Source organism: Rhinopithecus bieti, unplaced genomic scaffold, assembly GCF_001698545.2.
Source record: "Rhinopithecus bieti isolate Rb0 unplaced genomic scaffold, ASM169854v2 scaffold_40553, whole genome shotgun sequence".
Lineage (NCBI taxonomy): Eukaryota > Metazoa > Chordata > Mammalia > Primates > Cercopithecidae > Rhinopithecus > Rhinopithecus bieti.
Window position 1 is genome coordinate 230,768 of NW_016816734.1, and position 16,422 is coordinate 247,189.

At 40.1% G+C, this 16,422-nt stretch overlaps 1 protein-coding gene across 2 annotated transcripts in view; it reads right to left on the reverse strand.

Annotated features, from left to right (window-relative positions):
• Positions 1 to 3,110: 3,110 nt before the first annotated feature.
• Positions 3,111 to 16,422, reverse strand: part of CENPC (centromere protein C) — a 73,071-nt gene continuing 59,759 nt past the window's right edge. The window contains exons 18-19 of one of the 2 annotated variants that reach the window (XR_001882071.1): positions 5,352 to 5,442; positions 3,111 to 3,307 (exon numbers count right to left, since the gene is read on the reverse strand). Coding sequence is in view for 1 of the 2 variants with exons in the window: in XM_017855183.1 (XP_017710672.1) it covers positions 3,246 to 3,307; positions 5,352 to 5,442 (153 nt within the window). In the remaining variant the exon portion in view is untranslated. The remainder of the gene's footprint in view (positions 3,308 to 5,351; positions 5,443 to 16,422) is intronic. The other variant, XM_017855183.1, reaches the window with a different exon arrangement.

The following is a 16,422-nucleotide window of genomic DNA, read 5'->3' on the forward strand; positions in this document are numbered from 1 at the left end:
CCCAGCCTGGAGTGCAGATGCGTGATCTTGGCTCACTGCAACCACCATCTCCCAGGTTCAAGCAATTCTTCCATCTAAGCTTCCGAGTAGCTGGGATACAGGCACCTGCCATCATGCCCGGCTAACGTTTGTATTTTAGTAGAGATAGGATTTCATCGTGTTGGCCAGGCTGGTCTTGAACTCCTGACCTCAGGTGATCCACCTGCCTCAGTCTCCCGAAGTGCTAGGATTACAGGTGTGAGCCACCACACCCTGCCAGGACTGTGATTCTTTCAAGACATGAGATTAACTCCATAGTCACCCAATTTTATGCCTGGGGGCACTCTGCAAAACTGGACAGAGAAAGTTGAGTTCAAAAAGAACAGTGGTCTTAATGGTCAGAGAAAATCACAATTTAGGACTGCTGAGAAGACTGAATTGTGATGCAGGGTACAGAAGTGGAAACTGAAAAAGAGCTGAAAAAGAGCTCCAGAAATCTGCATGAGGTGCCCAAGAACAACAGAACTTTCTGCAACTTATATCTGTGGGTTAATTGCATAATAATTATATCTGTGACATCTAATGTGGTAGCAGCCACTACCATGTGCTACTAAGCACTTGAAATGTGGCAAATGCAAGTAAGAAACAATATTTTAAATTTAAATAGCTACAACTTGTGACCTCTGTATCAACCATTATAGCCCTAGAAGTTGGCTGAACAGTAGGCTGCAAATGTGCAGAGCAAAATTCTGAGACATGACAGAAGTCTATGAGCTGAACAGAGTTCAGAGGTGGCAAAATTCAGATGTTGCTCTGACCAAGCAGACTGGAGAGCCTTTGCTGAACCATATAGGCTTTCAGTTTAGACACAGAAAGGCTACACTTAAGCTGGGCACAGTGGCTCACATCTGTAATCCCAACACTTTGGGAGGCCGAGGTGGGTGGATCACCCTGAGGTCAGGAATTTGAGACCAGCCTGGCTAACATGGTGAAAATTCGTCTCTACTAAAAATACAAAAATTAGCCGGGTGTGGTGGTGAGCACCTGTAATCCCAGTTACTCAGGAGACTGATGCAGGAGGATTGCTTGAACCCAGGAGGCGGAGGCTGCAGTGAGCCGAGATCATGCCATTGCACTCCAGCCTGGGCAACAAGAGTGAAACTCTGCCTCCAGAAAAAAAAATAAAGAAATAAAGAAGGAAAAAAAACAAGAAAAGAAAGAAAAAAAAAAATTGCTAAAGCTTTGGAAAAGAACTGTTGGAATCTGTGGCCTTCTTGAGTGAGGTCTCACCCACCCCTAAGTTGATCGGTTAAAAACTACAGTTTTGTCTGGCTGTAGTAAACTGAAAACTAGCAACTTTGCTGTAAGAGGAGTCTTGATTTCAGCAGAGGTATAAACCTACAACTCTGTAAGTCAAAAGTAAAAAATCACTTAGGAATGGACAAGGAATATCTGTAGTTATTAACCAAAGATTACAGTCCTAGTTCTTGAAGAGCAACAGAGCAGCCAGAAATTTAACAAGGTCCTGGAAACAGAAGGGCGGAGAAGGGTAACATGAGCTCTCCAAACATCTTTGGCAAACTGAAATGATGCATGCACAGAGGAGACTCAAGAGAGCATGGCAAATGTAAAAACCAAGGGGGATTTGGGAACTGCCTGCTACACTGAATGCAGCCTCCATCCCACACAGAACAACCAACACTGGGTGGAAGGCTTACAGACTTAAGTGTTTGATCTTAACCTTTGTCCAAATGATTGGCTGACTGCTAAGCTATGCAGACACAGGAACTACCCCTAGCAAGCAAGAATAAATACTGAAATAAAGAATTTAAAAACAGAGCACAGACTTCACATCATATATAAGATAGATTCCACAGTTTGAGTCCAGTCAAAATGCTAAATTTAAAACACAAATCCCTTAGATATAAGACAAAATTGAGTTGCTACAATATGCTACCTAAAATGTCCAACTGTCAACCAAAAAGTATTAGATATGTAAAAACATAGGGAAGTGAAATATACTAAAGGAAAAAAAGCATTCAGTGAAAACTAAATCTGTATGAGCCCAGATACTTGGTTAGTCAAGCCTTCAATAAGACTTCATAACAAATATATTCAAAGAAATAAAGGTAAAAAAATAAAATGATTCAATAAAATCACAATAGAAAATTATAAAGTACAAAAAAAGAGCCATCACACTTCATTCTTCGTAAGTCCTACACCAGAGTTGCTTTGAATGTGTGTATTTAATATGTAATACCTGAAAAGGGAGTTGACCTAAAAATAATTTACTCTGAAACATCAATTTCTTCAGAGTTAATGATAATTATATGCTAACCATACCAAAACCATACCAAAACAAAAAACTTTTTTTTAATGATTTTCTAATTTTCTAATTAACCAGAGTTAATAATTATATGCTAACCATACCAAAAATATTGAATAGAATTTTTAGCTTAGATTTATTTATTGAGGGAAAGTTGAGGCCACATACAGAAAGCAATGGCAAAAGACACTGCCTCCAACAGAAAATATGAACCAAAAAGCATGATGAAAAAACATTTACATGTAATATACTAAAGAGATGTCATGCAAACACAGACACAGAAGGTGAGAATACCATGTGATAATGCAAGTAGATTGAAATGCTACCAGTGCAAGTTAAGGAAAGCCAGAAATTGCCAGTAAACCACCAGAAGTTAGGAATAAGGAAGGATTCTCCCTTACAGGTTTTCAAACACATCACAGCCCTGACAACACCTTGATTTCAGGCTTCTAGCCTCTAGAACTGAGATAATAAATTTCTGTTGCTTTAAGTCACTCATTTTGTGGTATTTTGTTACAGCAGTTTTAGGAAATTAACACAAATATGTCATTTACCACAGTTTTCTCCCATTGGATTATTTAATAATTAATGATTTAAAATTCATATTTGGAAAAGATGTTTTTTAATGAATAGACATATTAATCGGTCTCTTTTGACACAGAAATGTTCTATATTTCATTTTCGTATTCTTGTCAAATTATAAAAATAGTATCATAAACATGGGCATCACTACAAGCTATTATTATGTATAGTCACTGAAAAATCAGAAAAAACATGGGAGTTAGAAATGTTTATCAAATACAAGTCTACACAAAATGAATAAAATTTTATTTTAAAACATCACAAGTAATTACAAAGACAAATGTCCCAACTATACAAACCGGTTTTCACATATACATATATATACACACATATTTAAGCTTGGTTGATCTTTCATCTTTTATCTGAGTAAAAGAAGAACACTTTCCTCATTCAGGAGATTTTTGATGTTATAATAGTTACCTAAAAGTAAAGTGATAAGAAAATAAAAATTATTTCCATAGGAAGCATTCCTTTTGATTAAGTATACAGTCATCACCTGACAGTTGTAGTAAGGCACAAAATAAAAACAATTCACCTAACCTAAGTAACTTACTTAATTCCATGAACTACAACATCAAGAGCTAACCATGATACGTGATGCAGATGAGGCTTGAGAGAACAGAAATACAAATTTCACATCGTTACGGTAATAAATGCAGGGATGAGTCAGTCAAGAGTGTAAGAAAAGAAAATATCTTTCTGAAACCAATCTTTATTAGGTCTACAGAACTGCTGTGGATTCCTCTAAACCAGACATACTCATATATATATAAGTATAAAGGTACAATGTTAAGTAGAATAAAATCTCAAAATTTTAAAAAGGCAAATGCTACTCTTAAATAAATGAGGTAACAAATAACAGCAAAAGTGAAATACAGATGGACCGCAATTATCACATGTGACAGGCTTATTAGAATTGAGTACTATCACTGTGACTTTCTATATATTAGAAATTGAGAAAGTATTCACAACAGTGCTGACATACTAAGGACTATGCAAGTATGGCTATTATCATTGTCTCCTAACAGAATGTAAGCTCTATAAGAGCACGGATTTTTGCCTGTTTTGTTCATTTATATATCCCAAATCTTGCAGCAATACATGGACATAACAGACACTTTGTTTTGTTTTTGTTTTTGAGACAGAGTCTTGCTCTGTCACCCAGGCTGGAGTGCAGTAGTACAATCATAGCTCACTGCAACCTTGAACTCCTGGGCTCATGCAATCCTCCTCTCCCAGGCTCCCAAGAGCTAGGACTGTAGGTGTGCATCACCATGCCTGGTTAACTTTTGCATTTTTTGTAGAGACAGGGTCTCCCTATGTTGCCCAGGCTGGTCCCGAACTCCTCACCTCAAGCCCTCCTCAGCCTCTCAAAATGTTGGGATTACAGGTATGAGCCACTGCACCTGGCTCACAGCAGTCTCTTAATCATACTTGTTGAATAAGTGAATGAATGACAAGTGGATTAAAATGCCTATTTACAATAACTTCTGCTGTTCAATAGCTGATGAAGCATACCATTCTTTAAACAGTTTAAAATAATGTTCTAAAAACATAATTTCTTAGAGATAACATAGGGTAATTTTCATTCTACTCTGGAATACAACATATCTGCTGACTATGTATATATACATATTTATGTATATATATAAATATATACATACATATTTTTTTGAGACCGAGTTTCACTCTGTTCCCCAGGCTGGAGTGCAGTGGTGCAACCTCCACTCACTGCAAGCTCCACCTCCCGGTTTCATGCCATTCTCCTGCCTCAGCCTCCAGAGTAGCTGGGACTACAGCTGCCCGCACCACGCCCGGGTAATTTTTTTGTGTTTTTAGTAGAGATGGGTTTCACCATGTTAGCCAGGATCGTCTCGATCTCCTGACCTTGTGATCCACCCACCTTGGCCTCCCAAAGTGCTGGGATTACAGGCGTGAGCCACCATGCCTGGCCAATATTTTTATAGTCAGTAGTAAACAACTCTTGGGCACGGTGGCTCACACCTGTAATCATAGCACTTTGGGAGGCCGAGGTGGACAGATCACTTGAGGTCAGGAGTTTTAGACCAGCCTGGCCAACGTAGCAAACTCCCGTCTCTACTAAAAATACAAAAAGTAGCCAGACGTGGTGGTTTGTGCCTGTTGTCCCAGCTACTCGGGAGTCTGAAGCACAAGAATTGCATGAACCCCGGAGGTGGAGACTGCACTGAGCTGAGATCATGCCACTGCACTCCAGCCTGGGTGACAGAGGGAGACTCTGTCTCAAAAACAAAACAAACCACCACAAAATGCTAATACACTTACCTGATGATCAAATGAAAGGAAAATATGTACCAAACTGTTTCGACGTCCATCAGTCATATCACACTTCATTTTGACCACTGTGGCTTCCATTTCCATGGTGCCCCAAAACAACCATATACATGTTGTCTAAGTGAAATAAATTGTCTTTAATTATACTTACCTGAAGGAACATAGAACGAATCCCCAGTACTTATTATATAAGGTGTTTCGTGTAAAGTACACAAAAGGTCACCAAAGTTAACATAAAAAACCTGTAAAATAAAATAAAATCTCATTCAAAATTGAATCATGACAATACTCCAAAGGAACCTTAAAATGTAGTGGGAAGAATAACAACTCCCCACAAATGTGCCTGCTTTAATCTCCAGAACTTGTAAATACATTACATTTCATGGCAAAAGAGACCTTGAGATGGGGAGATTATCTTTGATAATGTAGGTTGGCCCAATCTAATCACATTAAGCCCTTAAAAATAGAGTACTTTCTCCTGCTGGAGGCAGAGGAGAAAGGAAGCAGAAGGAACAGTCACAGAAATTTGAAGCATGAAAAGGACTTGCACTGTTGCTGGTACTAAAGATGTGGGGCCACATGCCAAGAAACATGAGTTATTTCTAGAAACTAAGAATGACACCCTGGCGAACAGCCAGTGAGGAAATGGGAACCTCAGTCCTACAACCACTTGAAACTGAATTCTGCCAACAATCTGAATAAGATTGGAAGCAGACTGGAAGCAGATTCGTCCTTACAGCCTCCAGAAAGAAATACAAACCTATCAACATCTTGATTCCAGTCTTGTAATACTCTAAACAGAATACCTGGTCAAGCTCATGGTTCTCTCTACATAACGGTGCAATAGATAATAGAAGAGTATTGTTTTAAGCCATTACATTTGTGTAACAGTCATGCACTGCCTAACAATGTTTCAGTCAACAACAAACTGCACACATGATAGTGGTCCTATAAGGTTACAACGGCACTAAAAAATTGTATTGCCTAGTGACTTCACAGCCATCATGATGTCCTAGTGAAAAGCATTACTCATATGTTTGTGGTGATGCTGATGACTGCACTGCCAGTCACATTAAAGTATAGCACACACAGGAAAAAGTGGAGGACAGAAGGTATGACTAACTTGCAGCTCCCACTCAGATGGACAGAACAGCGTGCGGAAACTCACATCATGAACTTTTTTGCTCTAAGAACTATCGCAGGAACATACCAAGAAAACTGAAAGAATTCACAGACTCTTTGAAAGAAATGGCTTGCCGCTGCAAACTCCATGAGACAGCTGAAAAACCATGAGTGCCCAAAGTGTGAAAGGGGGAAAAGTCTGCCTCCAAACACATCCTTACTGGGGAATCTGAAAATCCAGGTCATGAGAGAAGGATTTAACCTTACCTAGAGCTGAAAGGAATTGAGAGAGCCAAGGGAAATATAATAGTAGAAGCAGAGGTGGGAAGAGCCCTGTAAGTACTCCTGGTTTCCAAGGAAGCCCAAGGAAACCATTTCTGACTTTCTCTCACAGGGTAGCTTGGGGAGGGCTGCCAGTGGAATTGGGGAAGGACCACAAAAGAAGGAAACTTCCAGCTGAACTTTAAATAATTTTGACCAAGCGTGAATTTTCCTGGGCAGAATTGGGGGAAGGGCAAATAGGAAGTTCAAATACAAGCCAGGGTAGGCAGCAAGGGGCAGGGCCTGAAGGTCCAGCTTCCTTTCTCAGCAGGGAGGCTTGTAGCCTGGCGCAAAATGTCAGTCCTGCTCACTGGTTGCCTGGATACAAACTTGGTTTGGTGGGGCACAGTGGGAGTGAAACTGGCCTAGCCTGGCTGCATAGGAGCTGGGTGAGGCCAGTCTGCCGGCTTCCCCCACTTCCTTGGTGACCAGTATGATGCAGTGGAGACAGCCATAATCCCCTTGGGAACATAACTCCAGTGGCCTGGGAACCATACTCTCATCCTCTAAAGTGGTCACAAGAAGCTCAGCCCAAGGAGAGTCTGAACTCAAACACACCTAATGAATCCTACCTCCACCTGATGGTCTTTCTCTAACTGCCCTGTAGCCTAAGACAGGAGCTCTAAGGCCCCACCCATCACCTGAGAAAACTGAATACTTATCCAGGCAACCTTGTATCAGCAGATGCTCTCTTCAAAGTACCACCTCCTGGCTGGTGGCCAGCCACCTGCTAGCACAACCAATATTAAAGAAAACCAGCACACTAAACAAAACTACAACCAAAGACCCTCACAGAGTCTGCTTCACTCCCCTGCTACCTCCACCAGAGGAGGTGCTGAGATCCATGGTTGAGAGACCTGAAGACAGATCATATCACAAGACTCTTTGCAGGCACTTCCCAGTACCAGCCTGGAGCCCCATAGCTCTGTTGGGTGGCTAGACACAGAAAAGCAATAGCAATTACTTCAAACTGCCTCTCAGGAAATATAATCCCTAGGGGAAGGAGAACACCACATCAAGGGATCACTCCATGAGACAAATGAATCTGAATTGTAGCGCTTGACCTCCAGATGTTTCCTCTGACATAGTCTACCCAAATGAGAAGAAATCAGAAAAACAATTCTGGTACTATGACAAAGCAAGGTTCTTTAACACCCCCAAAAGACCATACTAGCTCCTGAGCAATGGATCCAAACAAATAAATCTCTGATTGCCAGAAAAATAATTCAGAAGGTTGATTATTACATTACTCAAGGAGGCACCAGAGAAAGGTGAAAACCAACTTAAAGAATTTTTTTTTTTTAAAATACAAGACTTGGATGACAAAATCTCCAGAGAAATAGATAGCATAAATAAAAAACAATCACAACTTCTGGAAATGAAAGGCACACTTAGAGAAATGCAAAATAACATTAGAAAGTTTTAACAACAGAATCAAACAAGTAGAAGAACTTCTGAGCTCAAAAACAAGGCTTTTGAATTAACCCAATCAAAGACAAATTAAAAATAAAGTTAAAAAAAATGAACAAAGCCTTGAAGAAGTTTGGGATTACGTTAAACAACCAAACATAAAAATAACTGGTGTTTCTGAGGAAGAAGAGAAATGTAAAAGTTTGGAAAAATTGAGGAAATAATTAAGGATAACTTCCCTGGCCTTGCTAGCAATCTAGACATTCAAATACAAGAAGTTCAAAGAGCACCTGGAAAATTCATTGCAGAAAGATCATCACCTGGCCACACAGTCATTAGGTTATCTAAAGTCAAGACAAAGCAAAGAATCTCAAGAGCTGTGAGGCAAAAGCATCAGGTAACCTATTTTTAAAAAAAACCTATCAGATTAACAGCAGATTTCTCAGCAGAAACCCTACAAGCTAGATGGGACTGAGGTCCTATTTTTATCTTCCTTAAATAAAACAATTATCAGCCAAGAATTTTAGTATCTGGCAAAACTAAGCTTCATAAATGAAGGAAAGATCAAGTCTTTTTCAGACAAACAAATGGTGACAGAAATCCCCACTAACAAGCCAGCACTACAACTGCTAAAAGGAGTTCTAAATCTTGAAACAAAAACTCAAAATATACCAAAATAGAATCTCCTTAAAGGATAAATCTCCCAGGGTCTATAAAACACACACACACACACACACACACACACACACACACACACACACCCACCCAAAATATTCAGGCCACAACTAGTACAATGAATACTAACATCTCAATACTAACATTGCATATAAATGGCTTAAATGCTCCACTTAAAAGACACAGAATGGCAGAATGGATAAGCATGCACCAACCAAGTACCTGCTGTCCTCAAAAGACTCACTTAACACATAAGGATTCACATAAGTTTAAGGTAAAGAAGTAGTAAAAGATATTCCATGCAAATGGACACCAAAAGAGAGCAAGAGTAGCTATTCTTATATCAGACAAAACAGACTTTAAAGCAACAACAGTTAAAAAGACAAAAAAGGCCATTATATAAGAAATGGACTAGTCCAACAGGAAAATATCACAATCCTAAATATATATGCACCTAACACCAGAGTTCCCAAATTTATAAGACAATTTCTACTAGGCCTAAGAAATGAGATAGATGGCAACACACTTACAGTGAGGGTCTTCAATACCCCCACTGACAGCAGTGAACAGGTCATCAAGACAGAAAGTCAACATAGAAACAACGGACTTAAAGTATACACTGGAACAAATGGACTTAACAGATATTTACAGAACATTCTACCCAACAACTGCAGAATATACATTCTATTCATCAGCTCATGGAACATTCTCCAAGATAGACTGTATGAGCGAGACCACAAATAAAGTCTCAATAAATTTAAGAAAACAAAAATTATATCAAGTACTCTCTCAGACCACAGTCGAATAAAATTGGAAGTCAATTTCCAAAATGAACCCTCACAACCAAGCAAATAGATGGAAATTCAATAATCTGCTCCTGAATGATTGTTGGATCAACAATGAAATAAAGATGAAAATTGAAAAATTATTTGAACTGAACAACGATAGTGACACAACCTATCAAAACCTCTAAGATACAGCAAAAACAGTGCTAACAGGAAAGTTCATAGCATTAAATGCCTACTTCAAAAAGTCTGAAAGAACACAAATACACAATCTAAAGTCACACCTCAAGGAACTAGAACTAACAAGAACTAGAGAAAGAACAACAAACAAAACCTAAACCCAGCAGATGAAAAGAAATAACAAAGATCAGGCCATTTGGTAGAACTAAATGAAAATATAATCAAAATTGATAGACCATTAGCGAGGTTAACAAAGAAGACAGAAGATCCAAATAAACTCAATTAGAAACAAAATAGGAGATACCACAACCGATACCACAGAAAGACAAAAGATCATTCAAGGCTCGTATGAACACCTTTATGTATACAAACCAGAACTAGATGAGACAGATAAATTCCTGGAAATATACAACCCTCCTAGATTAAACCAGGAAGAAAAAGAAACTCTGAAAATACCAATAACAAGCAATGATATTGAAATGGTAATAAAAGAATTGTCGACAACCACAAACCGTCCAGGCCGGGTACAGTGGCTGACGCCTGTAATCCCAACACTTTGGGAGGCTGAGGCACGTGGATTGCCTGAGGTCAGGGGTTCAAAACCTGCCTGGCCAACATGGCAAAACCCCATCTCTACTAAAAACATAAAATTAGCCGGGTGTGGTGGTGCATGCCTGTAATCCCAGCTACTTGGGAGGCTGAGGCAGGATAATCACTTGAATCTGGGAGGTGGAGGTTACAGTGAGCTGAAATTGCACCACTGCACTCCAGCCTGGGCAACAAGAGCAAACCCTGTCTCAAAAAAAGAAAAAAAAAATTCCAGGACCAGATGGGTTCGCAGCTGAATTCTATCAGACATTCAATTTATCTATCAGAAAGAGAGCTAAATTCCTGGAAATATACAACCCTCTTAGATTAAACCAGGAAGAAATAGAAACTCTAAATAGACCAATAATAAGCAGTAAGAGTGAAAGGGTAATAAAAGAATTGTCAACAACAAAAAATTCCAGGACCAGATAGATTCACAGCTGAATTCTATCAGACATTCAAAGAAGAATTGGTGCCAATCCAATGAAATGATTCCAAAAGACAGAGAGATGTCTGTAATATGTAAGTCAATAGATGTGATACACCACATAACAGAATTAAACATAACAGAATTAAAACCAAAAATCACATGATCAGCTCAATAGATGCAGAAAAGGCATTTGCCAATATCAGGCACTGCTTTATGACTAAAACCCTCAGCAAAATTGGCATAGAAGGAATATAACTCAAAGTAATTAAAGCCGTTTGTGATAAACCTACAGCCAGCATCATACTGAACAAGGAAAAGTTGAAAGTATTTCTCCTGAGAACAGAAACAAGACAAGGTTGCCCACTTTCACCACTTGTATTCAATATAGTACTGGAAGTCCTGGCCAGAGCAATCGGACAAAAGAAGGAAATAAAGGGTATCCAAATTAGAAAAGAGGTAGTCAAACTGTTGCTGTTTGCCAATGATATGATCATATACCTAGAAAACCCTAGACTCATCCAAAAAGCTCCTAGATCTGGCAAGTGAATTCAGTAAACTTTCAGGATACAAAATCAATGTACACAAATCAATAGCTCACAAATCACCAGCAGCAATCAAGCTGAGAAACAAATCAAGAACTCAACTCCTTTTATAATAGCTGCAAATAATAGTGATAATAATAATAATAATTTGGAATATACCTAACCAAAGAGGTGAGAAATCATAGATGACATAAACAAATGAAAACACATCCCATGCTTATGGATAGGTAGAACCAATATTGTGAAAATGACATACTGCCAAAAGCAATCTTCAGATTTTCAAATTCAATGCAATTCCCATCAAAATACCATCATCATTCTTCACAAAACTAGAAAAAGCAATCCTAAAATTCATATGGAACCAAAAAAGAGCCTGCATAGCCAAAGGGAAGACTAAGCAAAAAGAACAAATCTGCAGGCATCACATTACCTGACTTCAAACTGTACTATATAGTTACCAAAACAGCACAGTACTGAAATGAAAATAGGCACATAGACCACGGAAGTGAATAGAGAGCCCAGAAGTAAAGTCAAATACTTATAGCCAACTGATCTTCAACAAAGCAAACAAAAACATTAAGTAGGGAAGGGACACCCTATTCAACAAATGGTGCTGGGATAATCAGTAAGGCACAGGTAGAAAAATGAAACTGGATCCTCATCTGCCACCTTATACCAAATCAACTCAAGATGGATCAAAGACTTGAATCTAAGACCTGAAGCCATAAAAATTCTTGAAGATAACATCAGAAAACCCCTTCTAGACATTGGCTTAGGGAAAGACTTCATGATCAAGAATCTAAAAGCAAACACAACAAAAACAAAATAGATGGGACCTAATTAAACTAAAAAGCTTCTGCAAAGCCAAAGAAATAATCGGTAAACTGGCAACGGCAGAGTAAACAGACAACCCACAGAGTGAAAGAAAATATTCACAAACTGTCCGTCCAACAATGGAATAATATCCAGAATCTACATGGAACTCAAACAAATCAGCAAGAAAAAAACACTCCCATCAAAAGGTGGGCTAAGGACATGAATAGACAATTCTCAAAAGAAGATATAGAAATGGCCAAGAAGCATACAAAAAAATGCTCAACAATAACTAATGATCAGGAAAATGCAAATCGAAACCACAATGAGATACCACCTCATTCCTGCAAGAATGGCCGTAATCAAAAAATAGCAGATGTTGGCCTGGATGCAGTGAAAAGGGAACAATTTTACACTGCAGGTAGGAATGTAAACTAGTACAACCGCTATGGAAAACCTTAGTAGAGCTAAAAGTTGATCTACCATTTGATCCAGTAATCCCACTACTGGGTACCTACTCAGAAGAAAAGTGACTCATTATATGAAAAAGACACTTGCACCTGTATGTTTATAGCAGCATAATTTGCGACTGCAAAAATATGGAACCAACCCAAATGCCCATTAATCAACGAGCAGATAATGTGGTATACATGTACCATGGAATACTACTCAACCATAAAAAGGAATGAAATAAGGGATGGCATTTGCAGTAATCTGCATGGAGTTGGAGACCATCATTCTAATAAAGTAACCCAGAAATGGAAAACCAAACATCGTATGTTCTCACTTGTAAGTGGGAGCTAAGCTATGAGGATTCAAAAGCATAAGAATGATACAATGGACTTTGAGGACTCAGGGGGAAAGGTGGGAGGAGAGGGATAGAAGACTACACGGTGGGTACAGTGTACACTGTTCAGGTGATAGGTGCACCAAAATCTCAGAAATCACCACTAAATAAATTATCCCCTGTAATATGGTTTGGCTTTGTCTCCCCACCCAAAACTCACCTTGAGCTATAGTTGCCATAATCCCCCCCACATGTCATGGGAAGGACCCAGTGGGAGGTAGTTGAATCATGGCGGCAGTTACCCTCATGCTGTTCTCGTAAGAGTGAGTTCTCACGAGATCTGATGCTTTTCCCCCTTGCGTGCCAATTCTCCTTGTTGCCACCATGTGAAGAAGGACATGTTTGCTTCCCTTTCTGCCATAATTGTAAGTTTCCTGAGGCACCCCCAGCCCCACAGAACTGTGAGTCAATTAAACCTCTTTCCTTTAAAAATTACCCAGTCTTGGGCAGTTCTTTGTAGCAGTGTGAGAAAGGACTAATACATCCTGTAATCCCAGCTAGAGAGGCTGAGGCACGAGAATTGCTTGAACCCGAGAGGCAGAGGCTGCAGTGAGCCGATACTGTGCCACTCCAGCCTGGGTGACAGAGGGAGACTATCTCAACGAAAGAAAAAAAAAAAAAAGAAATTATCTATGTAACTAAACACTACTTGTTCCCCAAACCCTACTGAAATAAAAAATAAAGTATAACACAATTTTGTGCAGTACAAAACACTTGGTAATGATAATAAACAACTATGCCACTGGTTTATGTATTTACTATACTTTTATCCACTAACTTAGAGTGTACTCTAACTACTTATATAAAAAAAAGTTAACTGTGAAGCAGTCTCAGGCAGGTCCCTCAGGAGGTATTCCAGAAGAAAGCAATGTTATTACAGGAGATGACAGCTCCATGTGTGTTATTGTTCCCAAAGACCTTACAGTGGGACAAGATGTGGTAGTGGAAGACACTGATTAATGATCCTAATCTCATGTAGCACAAGGGTGATTTGTTGTTTGCGTCTTAGTTTTTAACAAAAAAGTTTTAAAAGTTAAAAAAAAATAGAAAAAAACTTATAGAAAAGGAAATAAAATATTTTGTACAGCTGAACAGTATGGTTAAGTTTTAAATATTACAAAAGAGTCTAAAAGTTAACAACAATAAAAAAAGGATATAAAGTGAAAATGTTAGTTAGATGAGGTTTATTACTGAAGAAAGAAAACTTTTGTTTACGAATTTAGTGTGGCCTAAGTCTACAGTATTTATAGTCTACGGGAGTGTACAGTAATGTCCCAGGCCTTCACATTTACTCAGCACTCACTCACTGACTCATCCAGGGCCACTTCCAGTCCTGCAAGCTCCATTTATGGTAAGTGCCCTATAAGTGTACCCTTTTATGCCATATTTTTATTGAACTTTTTATACATTTAAATACACAAATACAACTGTCTACAGTATTCAGCACAGAAACACGCTGTACAGGTATGAAGTACGGAAGCAACAAGGTATCCTATATAGCCTAGGCTCATAGTAGGCTATATCATCTTACGATGTTCATAAAACAAAATAGCTTGATGACCCATTTCTCAGTGACCCATAGCGGTAATTTGTTAGAGCAGCAACTGAAAACTAATACAGCAGGTGTCCCCAAAACCCAGGACAGGGACCGCTACTGGCAGTGGCCTATTAGGAATGGGCTCACACAGCAGGAGGTAAGCAGCAGGCCAGTGAGTGTTACCGCCTGAGCTCCGACTCCTGTTAGATCAGCAGCAGCATTAGATTCTCTCAGGAACATGAGCCTTATTGTGAACTGTGCATGTGAGAAATCTAGGTTGTGTGCTTCTTACGAAAATCTAATGCCAACTCCCACTGCCACGACCAATTTCTGTGGAAGAAAAATCGTCTTTCTGAACCAGTCCTTGGTGCCAAAAAGGTTGGGGACCCTTGTAATACAGGAACAGATTTCTTTCGTTTTTCCTTATTATTTACTGGCTTATGAAAATTCTAGAGCCACTGTAAAGATTATCACCTACAGGCTGAGCGCAGTGGCTCACGCCTGTAATCCTAGCACTTTGGGAGGCTGAGGCGGGTGGATCACGAGGTCAGGAGATCGAGACCACTCTGGCTAACACGGTGAAACCTCATCTTTACAAAAAATACAAAAAATTAGCTGAGTGTGGTTGCGGGCACCTGTAGTCCCAGCTACTCGGGAGACTGAGGCAGGAGAATGGCGTGAACCCGGGAGGCGGAGCTTGCAGTGAGCCGAGATTGCGCCACTGCACTCCAGCCTCGGTGACAGAGCAAGACTGTCTCAAAAAGATGATCACCTACACTAAAAAATACCTAGGCTATATGTATGCCTCTTTAAAGGTCACATGTTTAGGACAACAAACTACTCAATCTGATTGAAGAATCAAAGAAAACAAAAAGTTAAATCCCTATTCCCCTCAAAATCATATGTTAAACAAGCATCAAGATTAAGAAAGTAAAAGAGGATAAATCTCTCAATCATGCTGACTTCCATATTCAAACGTGTCAAATTTCATACTTCATACATAGGTAGCATCCTGGCAGTGACCTGGTTTTTTGAGCAACTAAAATAAACAGTGTAAGGCCTTCAAACTTTGAGATTCAGCCATTGTTAGAAATTAATGTGCCCCCTGAAAATTCATATTCTGGAAACTTAAACCCCAATGTGATGGGATCAGGAGGTAGTGAATTTGGGACGTAATTACATCCTGAGTGCAGAGCCTTCAGGAACGGGACTAGTGTCCTTAAAAGAGATACAGATCAGGGGCAGAGCAAGATGGCCGAATAGGAACAGCTCCAGTCTCCAACTCCCGGCGCGAGCGACACAGAAGACCGGTGATTTCTGCATTTTCGACTGAGGTACTGGGGTCATCTCACTGGGGAGTGCCAGACAATCGGTGCTGGTCAGCTGCTGCAGCCCGACCAGCAAGAGCTGAAGCAGGGCGAGGCATTGCCTCACCTGGGAAGTGCAAGGGGGAAGGGAATCCCTTTTCCTAGCCAGGGGAACTGAGACACACAACACCTGGAAAATCGGATAATTCCCACCCCAATACTGCGCTTTAAGCAAACGGGCACACCAGGGGATTATGCCCACACCTGGCCGGGAGGGTCCCACAGCCACGGAGCCTCCCTCATTGCTAGCACAGCAGTCTGCAATCTAACCGCAAGGCAGCAGCGAGACTGGGGGAGGGGAGCCCGCCATTGCTGAGGCTTAAGTAGGTAAACAAAGCCGCTGGGAAGCTCGAACTGGGTGGAGCTCACAGCAGCTCAAGGAAACATGCCTGTCTCTGTAGACTCCACCTCTGGGGACAGGGTGCAGCTAAAAAAACAACAGGGAAAGCAGCAGAGGCCTGTGCAGACCTGAACGACTCTGTCTGACAGCTTTGAAGAGAGCAGTGGATCTCCCAACACGGAGGTTGAGATCTGAGAACGGACAGACTGCCTGCTCAAGTGGGTCCCTGACCCCTGAGTAGCCTAACTGGGAGACATCCCAGACT